The sequence below is a fragment of the Crocodylus siamensis genome, chromosome 10 (assembly GCF_052110815.1).
Source record: "Crocodylus siamensis isolate JL-2025a chromosome 10, ASM5211081v1, whole genome shotgun sequence".
Lineage (NCBI taxonomy): Eukaryota > Metazoa > Chordata > Crocodylia > Crocodylidae > Crocodylus > Crocodylus siamensis.
The window spans coordinates 31,667,521-31,687,587 of record NC_143404.1 but is presented as its reverse complement, the minus strand read 5'-3'; the positions used below and the strand labels follow the sequence as shown (position 1 = coordinate 31,687,587).

The 20,067-nt window shown below is 35.5% G+C and overlaps 1 protein-coding gene across 3 annotated transcripts in view; it reads right to left on the bottom strand.

Moving 5' to 3' along the window:
* RANBP17 (RAN binding protein 17) overlaps positions 1-20,067 on the bottom strand; it is a 284,697-nt gene that overhangs the window by 87,017 nt on the left and 177,613 nt on the right. For all 3 annotated transcript variants that reach the window (XM_090064588.1, XM_090064589.1, XM_090064590.1), the window contains 4 exons: positions 19,847-19,927; positions 11,712-11,775; positions 11,515-11,623; positions 4,028-4,131 (listed from right to left, as the gene is read on the bottom strand). In XM_090064588.1, the coding sequence (XP_089920714.1) occupies positions 4,028-4,131; positions 11,515-11,623; positions 11,712-11,775; positions 19,847-19,927 (358 nt within the window). The remainder of the gene's footprint in view (positions 1-4,027; positions 4,132-11,514; positions 11,624-11,711; positions 11,776-19,846; positions 19,928-20,067) is intronic.

Sequence of the window (20,067 nt, the reverse complement as noted above, 5' to 3'; positions counted from 1 at the left end):
CTATTAAGCATACTATTCTTTATATATAAATTGTGATCTATAAAATTACATATTTTAGTACATATGTCATACTGAACTCACTGGTTTAATACTTCCTCACTGGAAATTTACTTTATAAAATGACAATATGGCTTACAGACGCTGGGGCCAGAACTGCTAAATCAATGCTAGATACACAGAGACCCCAGGTAAAACCCTGGTGTCATAGTTATTGACAACACTTTCCTAACTTCAATGAGGTTAGGGTTCACTCCGAATCCTTTGCTCACTGACCTCTCCAAGGGGTGGTGGAATAGACTTGTTAGACCATGAATTTTCAAAGGTATTTGTGTTTATAAAAATTGTTAAGAAAAATAGTAAATAACATGATACATTTAGGTATCACCTTTGGGGGTTTCAGTCTTAAGAACTGAAGAGTATCTCACAAATTTAACATAGTAATCAAAGTAATCTAACAAAGGGAACATTTTGTTCACCACTGGAATGCAGTCATCTCTGGGGTGCAAAATCACAGCTGTTAGGAGTACTCAGCAACACTGCATAAGGATGTAGGATAAGTAAAGAACAGTGTATCCAAGAGGCATGGTGAGTAGATCGTAGAGAGGGACAATGCAGGCTTTCACATAAATTAATTTTTATACTAATTTTTGCCCTAACTGATTGGTTTCAAAATATTCTTCATCTGTAAAGCAAAAGGTGCTAAGTCTACTTTTAATGAATTTAAAAGACTGCTTTTTCTATTATGACATTATTGTCTAATCTTAAAAAAATATTTCATGCATTGCTACTGGAAAAGAACTGAGCATTTAAGCATCCATAGGAAGAAACCCTAAACTTGAATTGTGACTTGACAATGTGTGCCAAGTTTCTGACTAATGCAATTTGAAACAGACGAGATACCACTCACACCACCCACCCCCAAAACAGGTTTTGTAATGGAAAGTCTGACAGACCCTTAACTATAGTAGCACTATTGGGTGCAGCTATAATATTACCCTCATAATTCTACTATATAATAACAACAAAGAAAAAAAAGGTGAAGGGTCATTGCGCTTTGTCTTTAGAATTAAGATGGCTGTCTTCATCCTTACAGCATACTCTTAATTCTGGAGACACGTCTTAATAACCTCTAAATAGTTCCAACAAAAGAGCCGTGTCAGAGGAATGAGCAGGCCCCAAGGTGTTTCAACTGGAGTGTTTTCATCTGCCTTTATTGCTCTATCCCTCTCCAGAATTAAGGCAATAACCTGTGATAAATTATTCAGGAACTGCTACAGGGATCAAAGCAAAATCATTCTGTTAAAGTGCTGTTTGCAACATTTGGCACTTAGTGTGAAAACTTTTAATGTGTGCAAGCTGAAAATCAAGGATTTTAAATAATTTAACAGCATGGAGTTTCTACAAACCAGCTAAAGATAGCATGTTGCTATTTAACTGCTCTTTTCCCTCAGATATATTTTTTCATTCATTTCTATTCAAACTGATGATGTCATAACTAACATAAAAGTACCACTGAGGTTCAGGCTAGCTAGTCAATATATTACTTAACTGGATTGTCAGGGCAAATCCAGAGAATCTGAAGGGAAGAATTGGCAATTGTTTTAATACTATGATTTTTTCCTATTCATTTCAAAGTGGAAAAAAGCCGATGACACATACTAGGTCTTCTTCAATTATATTACATTTTTCCAGAAAAGAAACCCAGGCATAAGTTTTACATATAGCTTGGTCAACTGCAAATGTATTTCAACAAGAGCTCTTTGGCTGTAGTTATTTTTTAGTTGTGAATTTAAAAATATATAAAAACAGCCCGTTAGAAACTCTTAGTAAAAACCACAAATTAAATGAATTTGGCAGTCATGGGCCATTTTCATAGTAATATTTTAACTGTGTCACTTCCCTGCAGATCAGAATGCTAAACATTTTATTGAAGTACAAAACTGAACTGTTTTTTTCCCAGTACTTGGGGGGAAAAAAGTACCTGAAAGCACTTTTGCATGTATTATTTATTCATCATGATAGAAAAATAGCTTCAACCTAATAAATTATGTTTAAAAGAATTTAGAGCAAAAGTTTTGTTTACAATAAAGCAACAGATTTAGTTCTTTATTGGTAGCTCAAAGCACCAAGTTTTCTTTATACAAATTAGACAGATGGTGCTTACAGTAGAATTTACTAAAGGTCTGTCACAACAAATGCAGCCAAGCTGCATATTTAATCACTGCAGAACCTTGTCTACCTGCAGCTGCCAACTGCTAATCCAATTTCCCTGATAAATGTGGCAAGAGACACGATCAGCAATAAAGAGCATCTAACTCCATTTTCCTGCAGGGCGTCTTTTGATGAACATTTAGGACGGAAGCACGGAGTGCACTGTGTGGCCCTGGCTTGTGGCAGCTGCATGCATTTTGAAGACACAGTTCTCAGGTTACTCACTTAATTCTGCCACTATCATTATGTTGCTATTGATCTCAGTAGCTCTTGTCTACACAGCATTACTCTAGATGAAGCTGAATCAGGCAGTTATCATGCATCAAACTTGCTCAAAAGCCTGGAGATTTCCCCTTAATTACTTGTGATTTTATTTGCAAATACCGTTAAAGTGTAATCAAGCAGTCACTTTCCAGGGTTGTTAAGAACTTGCTTGTTTAGGGATATATGACTCCACTCCATTAAAATGTCTCCAGTAAGGTGGTTTCTATCAAACCAGACATAACTGCATCAAAATTGTCTTAATACGACAATATCCTCAAATAAGATAAATGAAATTTCTTACAAACAGAATGGTTCTAAAAGGATGATGTCTTAGTTCTAATTTTTAAAATTAGTAACAAAAAAAGCAAAAGAACTCATCATAATTATATTTATTCAATATATAATATAAAGCAGTTTACAAATTAAATACTTAAGGCAACAACAAATGTAGAATCTAGATTATGTGATCTTCCATTCCATTCATATTTTCTAAAATATTGATTTAATCCAAGTGGGTATTATGAGTTATATATCCACTAGTCATGCAAAGATGTATGACAGATAGCACTTCTGATTACTGCTTATATTTCCAGGAAAAAAAGAGGGCAAATGATGGTGAGGCAGCGTGAAGGTTTCCATCATATTTTAAAATAGTAAATTAAAAATTACTGTTAGAGCTTTTAGAAGATTATAGTATGTATCTGGAACAGGCACTCTAGAGTGCATTGTTAACTGTTTTTTCATAATAGGAGAAAGGAATCTATTTAATGCAATACTGCCCTAATGTATTATCATTTCTGATGATGCTGTTTCCATTTAGCAAGTCTTTTTCTTGCCTAAAATACACTGTTGTTTTGACACAAACAGCTTGCTACACTTAAGGATTTTACTAATAAAACATAATGTTGTGTTAGATATTATGACTGTTGCCACAGCTGAACTGACTTGTCAAATCAATCCTAATATGGCTCCCACAGGCACATAAAAACCTTATTTAGCTATCAGTTATCCTAATCACTTTGTTCAGTTTAAGGATGCAATACTTCAAGACCAGTTCCTATTTATACATATATGCCCAGCCATTTAATAAAGTCTTGATTTATATATTAAATTCTTGTTTGAAAAAATACTTTAAAGATGCAGTGTTTTATCAAGTGTATTACAGCATCTCTCCTTATCCTCCCAAATAAATATGTTAATGTATATAAAAAGATACACACAGAAAGAAGGACTCATATATGAAACACACCAAATACCACAAGAGGCATATCTGTCCCACTGAGTGTATATGTGACTCAAATGAGATCACTTTATCTGCAAAACACTTATGAAATCCCAATGGCTTAATTGCGCATTTATAAAGTCGTTTACTTTTATGGGAAATCAAATATAGACTTTTTAGCTCAATACTATAAAGGAAATTATACACATATGTACAAATGTATGTGGCAAAGATGAAAATACAAAAGTCAATCTGCTGCAAAATATTTTCATCACAATTAACCTATTTTACCAATAAATATTTTCTTTCCTTAAAAATGAAATGACCTACCTTTGCCTCCTCTTGTTTAAAACTATTGTTGAATATCTGAGTTAGAGTTTCAAATGAAACTGTGAGGGGGAGCATGAAATTTTCAAACTCATCCTCATCTTCACCTAAGGAGGGAAAAAAAAACAACAACAACAGAGCATCACATCATATTCATACTGCCATTTGGCAGGACAGTACCCAATCCTATACACCTTTAAAGGTCAAGACCCCCACTGACCTTTAGTGAAGGGCAGCTTGAGCTAAGAGCAAAAGGAGTAGGCCCTTAGTTCTGAAATATTTTCACTGAGGCGCACAGATTGAATAAAAAAATACAGACAAGTTATTTACTGCAAATAACTTGAAATTGAGACTACTCTTTTTTCCCCCTTTTATAATTCTATTCTTCTAGTAGTGTGTATGCACACCTCTGTGTAATAAACACACCTTATTTATTTATATTCCTTTCATGTATTACAAATATACTAAAGGAATATTATAAATATTTTTACAGTTAGAAAAGTTAGTATAAAGGCTGCCTGTGCAAACACTTGCAAACCTTCTGTGTATGAGCATATGTCTAAAAAATGGCACAATCACACAGTATTTAGTCCATATAGCCCCTGTCTCATTTTCATGCACATGAGGATAAAATCAGGGCTGAAAAGTAAAGATAATTTCTGTTTGTAGGATTCCTGCCTGATTTGTTACACAAGTTGGAAGGTGCATAGACAACAAGGCAGGGACAAGGAGGTCAGCCTCAAGGTTAGGCCACCAAATGATGTTGGGGAGAACTGACTTCTGTGCCTTATTTTACCTGTCAAAGAGTTCCTATGTGATGCTGGACAAGTCATTTAAACTTTTCACAGGTTTTCACTAACTGTGTGTCCCTCATTTCCCAGGTGCCTGACTTGATATCTTGAGGTTTGATTTGCTTAGTATGCCGAGCACACTGAGTTGCAAAGTTAACTCAGGTGAAGTTGTGCTTTGACAAAGTGCTAAGTACTTGAGAAAATCAGGCTTAAGTTGTCTCAAAACTTGGCACACACAATTAGTGAAAACTTTTCATTTTATTATCTGTGTCTCAGCTCTCCATCTGTAAAATGGGGACAATTATAGTCCCTCACTGCAGAGACATGTCATGAAGCTAAATTAATTATCATTTGTGAAGCACTCGGGTCTGATAAGCTCAGGAGAAAAGTTCAGGAGAAATTTAATAATTCTGTCTTCAGAACAGAGTTTAAATAGTGTACAAAGAAAGTAAAACATGGACTCACAGGATGAATAATGAATAGAAAAAAATACTAAAGCTACTCATGAAGCGAGACTATCCATCTTTTGCAATGAATAAGGCAGGGATCGTATCTAAAACGCTGTATTTGATCATATAAATGAAGGCTATCATCATGATTCGTGTGCACAAAGCAAAGGAAATTCTAACTGCGTCATCTGAATTGTAGCATTTCCTACATTTTGTAAGCTTGTATTTGTAACCTTAACCTTAACAGGATTTTGTTCTTGATTTCCTAGGTTTTTAAAAAAGCAAAATGAATAAAGACACTACATCACATGGCTTTGTACTGACATCCACTGGACCATCATCAGCACTGAAACTTTTAGACCCCCTCCCAGACCACTTCCTTTTGAGCTAATGGGAATAACTTGTGGCAAGAGTAAGCTGTGACCTTCCATGTGGACCAACACTGGAGGGGATGAGACACGTTGCCAGCACCTTTCACAGATACTTGATAACTGTAAGGAGCTGGGTGAAAGTTGAGGAATTTGGGTTCCAGACCAGGCTCTGAAAGTACCACTGCTATTCTTCTGTCTGTTACCCCCAAAGGCTTGACGCTTTCTCATCCATGCCTACCAACCTGTTCTTGACTCTGACCTGTCTGTTCCCTGACCTACTACTTGTTCCTAATCTACTCTCTTCCAGGTTAGTAATCCAATCTTAGATCTATTGCCCCAGCCACTTGTTGCTAAACCAGTCCAGTCTCAGGTACCTTCCCACAGCCCAGTTTCTTGTCAGCATGGACTCCTGTTCTCTCTCCTACCCCTATACCCATTCTAATCCTAGTATCTTTTGTCAGTCCAAACCCTAATTACTTTTCCTTTCTTCTTCTCAACGGTTCCATCTTCTTCAGCCTTCTAGCACCCAGTTTTGCATGATCCCAGTCTTCTCTCACCCCAGCTCTCAGTCCTAAACTCTTGCCCATCTCCCAGTCCCAGCCTCCCTTTCCTTTCCATATCGCCCAGGTCCAGTCTTCTGCTCCCCACCAACTCTAGCCACCTTTCTCAGCTAGTGACAGTAACAGTCTTTTTCCCCACCTTCATCCAAATGTCATCAGACTCTTTTCCTCCTCACACCTCCTGTTCCCTCTGACTTGGGTAGGATGGATTCCTCCATCCTAGTGCCTGGAAATTAGCAAGGTCACAGAAAGCACAGGAGAGAGGCTCCTTAATGTCAGCTTCTGCCCCCCTCCTGTACAGAGAAAATCTAGCACTCTCAGTGAGGATGGATGCCTCAGAACTCTAGCCAGAAAAATCTAAGAAATCTTCACTGAGAATCTGCAAACTGAGATTTTTCAAAGGTTTATCACTTTATCAAATCTGGGTGTTTTTTCTCAAGGCTAGCCAAAGACATCCTTGACACAAAGGCCACACTTCTGCCAAGTTTTTTGTTCCTGCTTCATGACATCAAAGCACTAGAGCAATTTAAAGAAAAAGTCATTAGAAGTTTTAACATGGGTAACGCAATGAATTTTCTCTTGCTTCATTTATATACATGGCAGAAATGTTTTGGCTAAAATTATCTGACAGAAAACTTCAGTTAGAAAATTTGGCAGTCATAAGCAAGAGGAAAAAAAGGTCTTATGGAGGGAAATACTTGGCAGTTACAGAACCATGCAGTGCTACCAGCTTCTATAGCTGTTGCTGTGACTGGAGAAAGGAATGACCTATCAAACCTTTTTTCTACCAAGCCAACTTTCAAAAAGTTAAATTTGTCAGAGATGATACAAACTTTAAAAATGCTCACTCATCAGGAAGTACTTAACAGCTATATAAATATCTACGTTTATAATCTCCCTTTATGTTTTTATATCCATTAAAAGTTATTTTCTAATTTCATAGTTTACATATTGTTCAGATACTACTTCTTTATTTATTTTTTATAATTTCTTTTGGAGCAAACAAATTAATATCCAAATCTTGCAAAAAGAACTGTGTTGGAGGAGCCCTACAAAGTTCTACTGTGCCATTCTGTAGAGAGGTTGTGTGACAGGTTGGGATACAAGTCACTTTTCATTGGAAACTAAGTAGTTCTTCAATATGAAAAGGTACCTTCAGCACTTTTTTGTTTTAAAGTTCAGTACAGTTGCATAGGCCAGGAAGAAGCCGTGATAAAGAACCAAAACAGTAACATTTCATTCCTAAAATATTTTACTTCAGTTAAAAAAAAGCTGTAAAAGAAAGTACCCATGCATTATCATTACACAATAAAGGGAAGTGAAATGATAACGTTAATTTTAACCGGAAAAGGAACAAATTATTCCATGAACAAAGTACTACTGCAAACTGCTTTTTTGTTATGATCCAAGCTACCTTTGCCTATATTTATAGCCTCATCATGCACTTTGAAATAAAGAAATGTATTAACTATATTTTGGTGGATTTGTGCATGCTAAAATGTATCTTACTGGGTAGACCAGGCTGTGGTTTGTAATAATGGTATTATACTCAATGAACTTGGACTCACTTTGACTGGCACTGCAGTTTGTAAAATCTTTGGTAAACCAGAATTAAAAGAAAAATTGGATTATTAAACAGCATTAACATCGTTCAAAACTTTTATTTAAAGAAAATATTTTGTTCATATTTCTATAACAGTTTTCTTCATAATTTACACAAATGAATATTTAGTTTACTTAGAAATCTCAGGCCAAGGACCATTGTGATAAAATGGTACAATTACAAACTGCCAAAAAGCCTATTTTCATTAGACACACAACCTGGGGCATATAAAGAATTCAGAGTCTAATTAAATTCAAACAAGGTTCAAATTGTTGAACAGAAACCAAAGTGCATTTTGAAGCAAATACCAATTAATCTACTGCTATTTTTCCCATATTTGATTTGTATTTTTGAATCACTCCAAAGAACATGGTTTAAATACAAACAGTTTAAAATGTACTGTTTAAGACAGATTTGCAGTGAATTTTACACTTCAATTTGAACATGCACACTCCCTATTTCTTTAAAAAAATCCCACAACATTTATCCTAATTTTATTTATATGTACATTTTTTTAAAAAGTCAGTAGTATGAACACCTTCATAAAGAAATCCTAATTATATTTTATTTTATAAAGCCTGAAAAGGATGACAGGCAATATAAACAGTTCTCTCTGAATGAAAACTAATGTTTTACAACCTGTCTTCTAGCAGCTAACCTAGATGAATCAAGCTCAACTCAATTTCACTATATTCATTTTTGCACAGTCACATTTCTCCTAGTCCTGTGTTTCATTTGCATAGAGCAGGGGTACCAACCTGTGGCACACATGCTGCAAGTGGCACAGTCAGTCTCTTGTGTGGCACATGGCAGGTTAGGAAAGAAGCAGGCAGCAGAGGCAGATAGGGCAGGGACAGTGAAGCAGTGCAGATCGGGCAGGGGAAGGGGATTGGTGCAATACTTGGTGAGGGAGAAGGGCTTAGTTTTTGGTAAGCCTGCTGAGAGGGTTGGCCCACACTGGACGAGAGCTATCAAGCAGCATGGCACTTGCTCACACAAATTCTCTTTAAAGATGTGATTTTTTGCCCTTAGATGGACTCATTCCATCTATTCTTTCTCCTCTCCCCATAGAAAAGGTTAGTGAGGCTGCAGGTTCTGATTTATACAGGAAATGTATCTATTGTTTTCAATAAATGTCAGCAAAGCATGCAGCTTAATGGGCACTGAAAAAGGTTAGCTGCAAGTTGCAACAGGAGCCACTATGTTTAGAAACCTTTTAGAAACAAAATGAAGCTGAATATGGATTAGTCTTTTCTTGCAATTAGACTGTTTAGGCTCAGTTCAGTTGCATTCATTGCTGACTTTTTTTTTAATTTTAAATCAGCAGTGGGTGTATTTACTAGTGTAGGTACAGGCTTCAGTGTGAACCTATTTCACATATATGTTGGTTGCCTAAACCCTGGTGCAGGGGCCTGAAAATCAGTTTATATGTCTAATTCCTCTTTTCATCATCTCTATCTAACACTAAAAACAAGAAACAGCAGGGAAGATGATGCCAACAACAGAAAAAATATTTTTAGTAAAGAAGTGTTGTATCTACCTAGGAAAACTAGCAGTCCATTATTCTTACTAGAAAAGTACCTTAGTACAGTAATATTTAAGAGAAATAATACTATGTCTGCAAATGAATGCATATAGTGGCCGGGCTCCTGGGCTGATAAATTAGTATAGCTATAACGACTTTATTAATCCAAGACCTGCAGAATGGTACTTTGTACCTGAAAGCTTGTCAGAATTCTTGTCCAATTCTGCTCATGGAACAATAAACACCCCCCTCCCCAAACCCTTGCATCATGCACATTTCCTGGACCATCAGGGCTATAACACCAGAACGTCACTACTCCAAGGCCAGGACAGCTGATGATATAGCCCATTACTTTCCCCAAACCATACTACAAGATTTTAGAAAATGTTCTGAGGTTATTGTTACTTGTCTTAGGATATAACCACCTCTTGCTAAATCAAAAGCTGACATCTGTTCTTACAAGCTGACTGAAAAGGTGTCATTCTTACTTGATAAGAACCCAATTAATTCTATAGAGCACTTAAGGAATTTTCTCCCTCGCCACTAAGGGATGCACCTCAGACTCTTTATGGATTTTACATTAAATAGTTGTTGGATAAAACAGAAACAGATTATCCATTAAAAACCAGAACACAAGCATCATAACTCCCATGTGACTACCCTAAATTAAGGCTGTCAAACTTCTGAGTAGATATTCTATGTAGGCTGCACACCCTAGCAGGCCAAATGCTTTTGGGCTGTGTCATGCTATGCCACACTGCACAGGTGCCTTCTCCCGACTGCACAGCAGACACCCTCCTGATGTACCATGCCAGCACATCTGCCCTGCACTGATTTCCCAGGTCCCCCCATTGTGGGCTTTCTCAGTCCCATGGGTGGGAGCAGAAATTGGAAGCCAAAAGAGAGAGAGGGAGCCAGGGGACTCTCCTGGCAGCAAGAGCAGTTGGGTAAGTGACACCTGGACTGGAAAACCAAGGGCCAAAGGTTAAGCCCTTGAGGGCCAGATACAACCTCTGGGCCTCCAGCTGAACAGCGCTGCCCTAAGTGATAGGCAACCAAAACCTGCTCCCTCTTGTAGTCTCTCTCTGCGCAAAGTCTTGAATTTAATTCTATGCAAAGGCACAGCTTCAACAGGAGGGATGTGTAGGGTATGTTGCTGGGAGGTTAAAGATGTTGGTTTGATTCCGTAAGACTGAGAGAAGTGAAGCTAGGTCTTTACCTTCTTAGGGAAACAATTCAATTGCTAGGCTGTTACACAAAAAAGGTCTTTTCTTTTAAAAAGAGTAAGTTCTGCTCAGTTTTTTAAAGAAATGTGGGTGCCTACTTTCAAGAAGGCATTCAGACTGGATACAGACACTTGACTGCAGATCTGGCTAGGTGTCCAAAATCTGAGAAGAACTGGAATTTCAAATACAACTCTTCCATTTTTCCTAGCAGCTCGCTTTATGCATGGTCATGGTCATTGTCTAGGTTGTTCTGGGTCCCAATTTGAGGAGCCTGACTCTCTTTGTAGCATATAAGGAGTCTTGATACTGAACCTCAGCATTTGGGATTCCACTTCAGGGCCAACACCTAACTTTCAGGCACCTAATTCCTTATTGAATCTTAACCCTTAATGTATGCAGTTAATTTTACGCATACAGAAAATATGATTGAGTTCTATGGGATCCCCAGCTAGGGGTTACACAACTGCTCAATGATCTGATAATTTGAATCTAACTCAAAATCTAATCGCTAAGTCTTCCTATACAGTGAGAATTTATACAAAGTAATATTAATCCTTGCTAAAGTAAGCACCCACATGTCGGGAGTACCCACTGATGCTACTCGGAGCCGAAGAGGTTCAGCGCATCACAAGATCAGGTTCTGATCATATAAATAATTAGCTTAGTAACAGTGTGTAAAGGCCTTCTGTGCAAAAGAAAAATCTACTGAGGTTGGTTGTAGAGCTCATAACAGAAGGTTACAAACAAAAAATAAGTATTGCATTTAAATAGCCACAAACCTCAAAAGCTGATTTGCAGTATTATAAATACCATTGAGATCAAACGTATCTTCCTTATTAACTGAGCTTTTTAATGGCATTAACCTATCATTAAATATTCTTAAACTACTTCAGCTCTGTTACTAAAATTGGTAAGCTTACAAAAGGTATCAAGATGTCTGAGGAACATCTTAAGCAGACTCTTACCTAGATCTACCATGAGGAGGCGGGTGAGAGCCGTATAGAATGTTGTTCGGCACCTAAGGTCGCTGAGACTGTAATTATCATTGACACCCAAAAAAGGGAAGTGTTTACTCTGACAAAATAGAAATGCATTAAAAGTTAAAATGGTTTACAACATTATGGCTATATCTAAAATATTTGAACATAATACAAAAACTTACTGTGTGAGTCTGAAGCATGAATTTCACAGCATCTATTTTCACTAGTTTTTTTAAGAGAATATAAGTAACAGATGTTAAGAAAATCTGCCTTTAAAACATTATGGTGAGATTTGCATTTTCTTTCAAACTTTCATCATTATATAATTGGTTTTTATGTATGATACAGCTACTAACTAAAAGTAGAAAAGTGTTTCTCTCAAAGACTACCTTGAATTTCTTAAATATATAGCACAGAAATATTCTTTAGAACATTAAAAAAGATTATCCATTATTAACCAAAGCAATTACTTTTCATGTTATATATTCTAGTCACAAAAGAGACAAATGAACTAAAGGATTTTTATAATTAAACTGAAAGTTTTCTTTTACAATAAATGGTGCTGGTTTTCCACACGACACCACATTATCAGCTTTGTGAAGAAAATATTGCTGCTTTGTAATAGTAGCAGCCAATGGAGTTTCCTGTTGCTGAAAGGTTGCTATTGGGTGGTGGCACTGGTTGACTGGTAGCCTTAAATGAACGGACAGAACAGAATGCTGTTTATTTGTAATTTTTCTTTTCTGAAGTTATCTTGTATGATGATCAGTAAGACACTGATGGAACACCCTAGTCCCCATGGGTTTTTTTAAACCTCAAAGACAATGGTAAGAAGATACAGAATGAATTAGACCACCCTTACAGAGCCAATTTAAAATGCACAACTTCAGCTCATATTGTCTCACAGAATCATTACAAAAGAAAGGTAGATAAACGAAAAACAATGTGTAACACTACAACACACTAAACTACAAATTCTGAAAGTGAGGACCTTCTGGAAGATCACATGTGGTTAATAAGTGAAAAGAGAAATTTATATGGTAATACATTATCATTTAGTGCTTATCTTTTTAATTTTAAAATGTTGATGTTAAATACTCACTGTTCTCCATCTGAAGAAAAAACTTTTTTTTTAAAGTGAAGAAATTACATTTTAGTAGTTTCCTTAAAAACATTTTCTGTTATTGGCAAGGAGGCTACTAACTTAAGCTTACGAGTCTGACCCTATGAAATGATGAAGACTAGTTAGCTAAGGAAATTAGTATGCCATGACATCTTTTAGGAAAATATCCTATTAGGATTCTTTTGCAAACGGACAAGTAATAGATACAAATATGCAGCAGAAGGACAGCTTTAACCATGGCATATAAGGATGTTATTATGCTTTCTGGTTGTGGGATAGGATTGCCTGTGTAGTTTTAGTAATAGGTCAGACAAGGATTTGCTTGGGATGGTTTGGATAGAAATGATCCTACCTCAGGCAGGGAGTTGAACTAGATGACCTACAAAGATCCCGTTTAGCCCTACTTTTTTGGGATTCTATGAACAGGGTATTTCCTGTTACCTGAACAGGATATCTATACACAGACACTACTTATGGTATATATTTAGTATATATATTAAAATATACCTTAAAAGTGTGTGTGTGTGTGTGTGTGTGTGTGTGTGTGTGTGTGTGTGTGTGTGTAAAGGCACTCCCATAAGTAGTTAAAACCTCCCCTTTCCACAGTGTTAATGAAAAAAAACGTTTTGACAAAAGAGTATTTATGGAAGGAATAAAGATGATTCTCAGAACGAATCTTGTACGTCAAAGGTCTATTTACTAAAAATATATATGCAAAGCTTTCTTAAAAACAAAAACTTTAAAAAAAGAATATGTGCACATTTGCTGTCTAATTCCATTCTAAACAAAACACAAGCAATGCATGTATGCTAGCTCTGTTTGCAATTGACTCTTGAGGTCACGTGGTTGACTGAAGTCATTTAGCAATGAGTCCCCAGTGAGGCCTGCTACTCAGTGCCCATCAGCAGAACATAGGGGAGAGGCTGCTCTATAGGCTGCTTTAAATTATATGAATTGAAGAGGTAACATAGGGATCATTGTACTAGCTAGAACTTAGACAGGCTGTCCTGTCCTTTGGCTAAGGACATACACCCAGTTTCTGACTCTTCTATCACTATAGTGTCCCTAAAGATTCCTCCATCAAAAGAACCCATGGTTTACCATTTATGCCACCTTTTCACATACCTGAAAGCTGAAAATCTGTTTACAGAGGAGAAGTATTATGGGTGATATGTGTAACTGCATACTTAAGTTTTCTATATGTTTCCTATAAAAAAGTGTCATTTTAGTTGTTTCTAACTGACCAGGTTTCATCTTTAGGTTGTTATTTGGCATGCTTATACTAGAGCAGGGAGCTCTTGCTTTTTTTAAAAGCTTTATCACATGCAGTTAAGTTATATGTAACGACTGAAAATGAAATAAATGGAACGAAAATTTACATTTTTTGAATGGTTCACTTTATTTTGAAAATAAAATGAAAACTTGCTATCTGGAAGATGATAGTTTCTAGGTCATAGCTGTTTAGCAATGGACAGAAGAAAATTGATTTTAATTGCTTGAGTTATAAAAATAAGTGCTTCCCCCCTACACACACTTGCAACAGGTTATAATAAACATTAAAATAAACAGGCTCCAAAAAATCCACTGAGAACACAAAGCCTACGTATATATACTATAAGGAAAAATCCTATGAAGGCATATTTCTAGACTGCATTGACTAAAGAGTCTTCTACTGTGCAAAATAAAGTGGAATGCATTATCAATTTTCATAGAAAGGTGATTACGGACTATCCAGAAAGGTTCACAACTCCAGTTACCTTCAGTAACTTATATGTAAGTGTGTACTGAACAAATCATAACTTCCTGTGCCTTACTGAATGTATATAGGGTACAGAACAGAATATTAGTTTCATTGTTGGTAGGGTTGGAAGGGACCTGAGCAGATCATCAAGTCTGACCCCCTGCCGTGGGTAGGGAAGAATGCTGGGATAAAATGAGGCCAGCTAGGAGATTATCTAGCCTCCTTCTGAAGACTCCTAGGGTAGAAGCGAACACCACTTCCCTTGGAAGTTGGTTCCACATCCTAGTCGCCTGGACTGTGAAGTAGCGCCTCCTGACGTATAGCCTAAACCTACTCTCAGTCAACGTGTGGCCGGTATTCCTAGATAACTCTGGGTAGTATTCTAGAGAGACTTATCAAATAATTGAACATGGCAGAATTTCATTTTTTCATTTGCCTGTTAAAAATATCAAGACAAAATGAATGTTGGAAAACTCAGTTAAAGAAACATTCAGAAGTTGTTAACCCTGTCCTCGCTATGTGAATTATGATAGTACGTGTTCATGTAATTAGGGTAGTGTAAGAATGATTTTGTAGCAGTGATGTTCCCGAATTATGTAAGAAGTAAGGATTTGTTAGAGTGATATCTTTTATTGGACCAACAATGTAGCTGGGATAAAGACAAGCTTTTGAATTCAAGACATTCCTTCCCAGCTTTACTTGCATTTGAAAGCTTGTTTAACTCTACATAGTTGGTCTAACAGAAGAGATCATCCCAAGAAATCCTTGCCTCTCGCATTCATGTCATTAAACACTCTTTATTTCTACACTGATTGCAGCTGTACTGCATATTCTGAACGAAGATGGGTCTGTTATACTTCTATTTTACTGAAGTGCTTCTGTGACGAGTAACCAGTGTTGGCGGGAGGCACTGGAAAATGATGAATGATTTAGTCATTAAGGTAATGGATCAGGACCCAGGAGTTCTACTATTGTTGTTTTTGTCCCAAGATTTTGTGAGTCATCCTGAAAGAACCACTTAAGTGTGCTTCAGTTCTAGATCTTTAATACATGAATAAGAAATTCTTCCTGACATCCAGGGTTATTCATTATTTTTTTATGAACCCCACAAACAAATCTAAAAAAATAAAAAGAAGAAAAATCCCTATTCATGTGGTATTTGGATAATATAAAATAAATGAGTCTTGGGCTCGTGTTCTACACTGAGGATAAAAAAACAACAAGCAGCTGCCTTTTTCACTGAGCATCATTCAGCTCTTGAACTGAGTGAGGCAGGGGTCCTGTGGAAAAAAATAGCATGTGATCCTGTAATTTCAGTCTGTACAGTTATGTATATACACAAGTGCTTGAGTTAAGACTGAACAGGCAACCTTCATATTCTTTTAATATAAGGTCTTTTTATTGTAGGAGTTATTAATTATCAATTTTTATTTTAAATTGACAAAACTATTTTTTAAATTATCCAGTTGTCCTAAACAAATGGATGGAGTAGATAGCTATTTTTTGGCAAGTTTGATAACCATTTTTAAGAACAGCTTTTGGCTATTTTTTGGTTAATCTACAGCATTTTGGTAATACTCAATTATTTTTACACTTCAAAGCTATACAATTTCCCCTATTAATAAGAGAGATTCTTTCATAACAGCACAAAGCATGAAAAAACCTACGAAGTATTTTGCAGCAAGTTGCTTTACAGAATAACAATGAAAATATAATTATTTTGTTATAGATAATCTACACAGAAAAAGTTAATTATTAGAAAGCACTAAACATACATGAGGGAACACTATGATTGTACTGGTATAAAGGAACCACTAACATGTTCCATTATGTAAATGAATTCAAAGATATTTCATGACTGACCAGCTAGAAGGGACATAATGATTTATAATTCAAATAACTGAGCTTTAAAATCAAATTGGGATAATATATTTCTAAATATGCAAACATGGAATAATTGTTAAAATGATGTAAAATATGATACTAGGACAAATCTTGTGTTTCCTTTTGTTGTTAAAAATGTCAGTTTTTTTTTCTTTTGGCTGCTATGTAGAATGCTTAGTAGAATTATGATTTTTCTTTTAATTCTAAGAGACTCTTGAGAAATGATGACATAATACAAATATAAATCCAATTTCTAAGAACATGCAAACACCGACTCACTGAATGACTTAAATACTGGACAAATGTGAAAATTAAACACATTTTTTAACCTTTCAACCCAATCAAATTTAACTTATATTATACACTGAAAATTGAGCCCCTAGATCCAGTCTCTTAAAACATACTTGTTTCTTTCTAAGCAATGTATATTCAAACCTTTTTAAAAAAAATAATACAGTGTGAAAAGGCCAAAGTTTGCAATGCCAGGCACTAGTTATAAACCACTTCATATGTTTGAAATAAAAAGTACTTCAGCATTATTATTTAAAAAAACCCTACTGGTACAGTTTTTATAAGAAAAAAATACATATCTTTAAAAGCCAAAATGACCAGTGAAATTGGGTTGTATATCATTTTCCAGCAAAAAAGGAAAAACAGCCTCGACAGGTGTAATTTATCATTTTTCTGATTTAATACCAAAGAAATATATTAAAATAATAAAAAGAATCCTGAAATCCTCAAAATTTGTAGTGATAAATAGCCCTCCCTGTCTTTATTGCATTATGCCTACTAACAGAAATATTGCATGGTGGATTTTGCCAGACAAGGACGATTATTTTCCAATAAAAAGTTGCATATTAAATTCCAGCACAAAAGTGGGTGTCTAATACTTTTGAAATCTTTTATGGTTTGCCAAGGAACACAATTTTAAACTTAACTAATACAAACACATCACAGTGAAGTGAACTGGTATTAGAGCTATCTCTATTCTATCCCACCAATCTGAACCAAAGATGCTACTGTTCTCAGAAAGACATTTCCTTTGCATAGTACTTAAATATATTTTTAGCTTTATCGTTTTAGTTAATTTTCTTTTTATTAATTTTCAAGTATGTTGCATACATATTTGCTATTTCATAAGTCTCAAGTATGTTTGATACATATTTGGTATATCTCATAAATAATACTACTGCTGCTTTTGCATACCTTTACACACACACGCACACACACACCTGAAGCTTTGCTTTCATCAGAGCTCTTAGCAACACAAGTTGTTATACAGAAACAATTTTCCGTACAAACTGATCATTCAGGAAAGCTCTGGGCATTAAATATGTACTCCTTTCTATCATGTTATATTGTATCCAAATCATACAGAGCCAACTCAGCTACTTTATCCAAAGTCCAGAATAAAATTAAAATTATTAGTCATCAGTGTATTTCTAGGTCTCTTTTTAGCCTTAAAAACAAGTATTAGATGCATCAATAATTTATACTGCATATTGACCCACAACTTTTGGCTAGGATGGCAAGACATTTGTCATTCACACTTCACATTTCTATACCTCAAATATTAGCTTCCCAAATAAAATGAATAACAATAAATAAAAGTCTACAATGAGAAGGGGCACAACGTTTAGACACACATAAATATATTGTGTTTTTTCAGTTGTAGGCCAACCTTGCACATATGTCCACCACCGTTATTCTCAAGTTCACTCAGTCAATACTCGCTGAAGTCAATCTTACAGATCAAAACTCTGAATTACCATTGCACTTACAAAACCCCAGAGAAGAATCAAATAACCAGAGAAAAGACCTAACAGGTTAAATAAACTATAAATACTAAAAATACAATTAATGAAAAGATTTTGGATTTGGTATTTCAGACTGCAAGTACAAAGGTAATGACTCTAGAGGGCCTAATAATAGGTCAAGCCCATGTATAAGTAAAATGTGATTTTCATGGTTCTTTTAGAGGGAAAAAAGGAGACTTACAGAATACCTAACTGCACATTAAAAACTGCATATGTTTATTCATTCAATGCAATATATCCTCTCTCTTGGTTTTTATAAAATACTTTAGAAATATTTAGGTTTCATATGATTCCTACATGTGTGGTGACATTAAAAGATTTAATATCTCACATATTGGTTTAAGAGCAATGAAGTATAAAAAAAAGCAAACTAATGTATAATTTTACCTAAACAAAACACCCTTATTCAGACTGCAAAACAATAAGCATAATTTAAAATAAGGAAATACAATACAACTTTTCTAAGATGACCAGAATTTTAAGGAAAAAATAAAATGATGGCCACCTTCTTTTCCTTTCTGTTTGACTAAAATATTAATCTCTTCACTCAAAAAGGTTAACTAAAACTTTTACTATTTAAATATTTAAGGAATCCACTTATATAATTTTTCATTCAGTCTTGAAAATGTCTTCTGTTGCCTATATCTACTTAAATATCATGATATGGCAAAATAATTATTATATTTTCTTGCATAATACACACCATGTTTTAGAAAGGCAGAACGAAAAAAAGAAAGATTTTTCCTGAGTTATCACAGCACAGAGCAGGGATAGAGCCTAATCCTTAGATAGCTTACCTCCATTTCCTGCTTTGGCTGTAAAATAGGAGAAGACAGAGCAGGAGCTAGCAGACAGCAGAATTGCCTTAAGTTAGCTTGATTAATGGAATATCAAGCCTATTAAAAAAAAATTGTCATTAACACCTGTGAGTGGACATCAATGGGCCATTAAGTCAATTGACTTCTTCAGCTGCCTGAATAGTAATACCACAGTTGCTGAATTGTGGAGCAGCAATCAAAGCAGGATGCTTGAATCCCAAGCAGAAAATCAGCTCCCCAAAATCATGCACCTCAATTTTGCAGGGGCTGTTTTTGGGGGACAAAAGGTGTATGTTATATGCAAGAAAATATGGAAATTGTTAATTTTCTTTAAAATTATATTATCTTGCCTGACTTGGAAGCTCAGCAAGCAAAAATGTATTTTATTTTATCTTGTGACTAAGATGCGACTTGAGTCCTTGCTAGAAAATTTGCAACAAATCATAAAACTAACACACTGGATTTTGACTAACTGTTCAGAGCAAAAAAGCAATGAGCCCCATTCTGTTTTTCCCACAAGATTATTGTGGTGTTTATTACAAAAAGGTCCCGATTCACCATGTCCATACATGACACTAAGAGCACATGAGCAGCATGCAGGTCCTTAAAGCGAATCAAGGCCAAAATGGGCTGAGTTTAGTTCTCTTTGGAGACAATGAGATACCGACTTCAAACGATTCTGAACAGGACCAGTGGTGTTAATGATCTCATCATATGGATTCTATTCCGTTGAGAATAATTATGTGAAATCATCCTGGAAAAACTTCCTAAAAATGCACTACATATAAAAAGCGTAAAGCAAACTAAACTAGTATTAATATTCTCAAGGGGGTCAAATCATTTCACTGTAAAATAAGTAGGAAAATGACTCTTATGATCACTTTTTACTATATTATAACCTAACAGGATATAGAATATACAATAAAAAGGATATCCAACAGAAAGATCATTTAGAAACTGAAGAGTTCTTGAAATCACAGGCTCACATCTTCCCCAATATTTAAGGTTTGTAACACTAGAATAAGAAAAAAAGAGAGAATTTATAACAAGTGTTTCCCTTTATAAAACGATAGTAAGCACACACACACAAACAGAAGATACCAGGACACGATACTATGAATAAACCTGTCTAATCAAACCTTTATTTTTTTAATG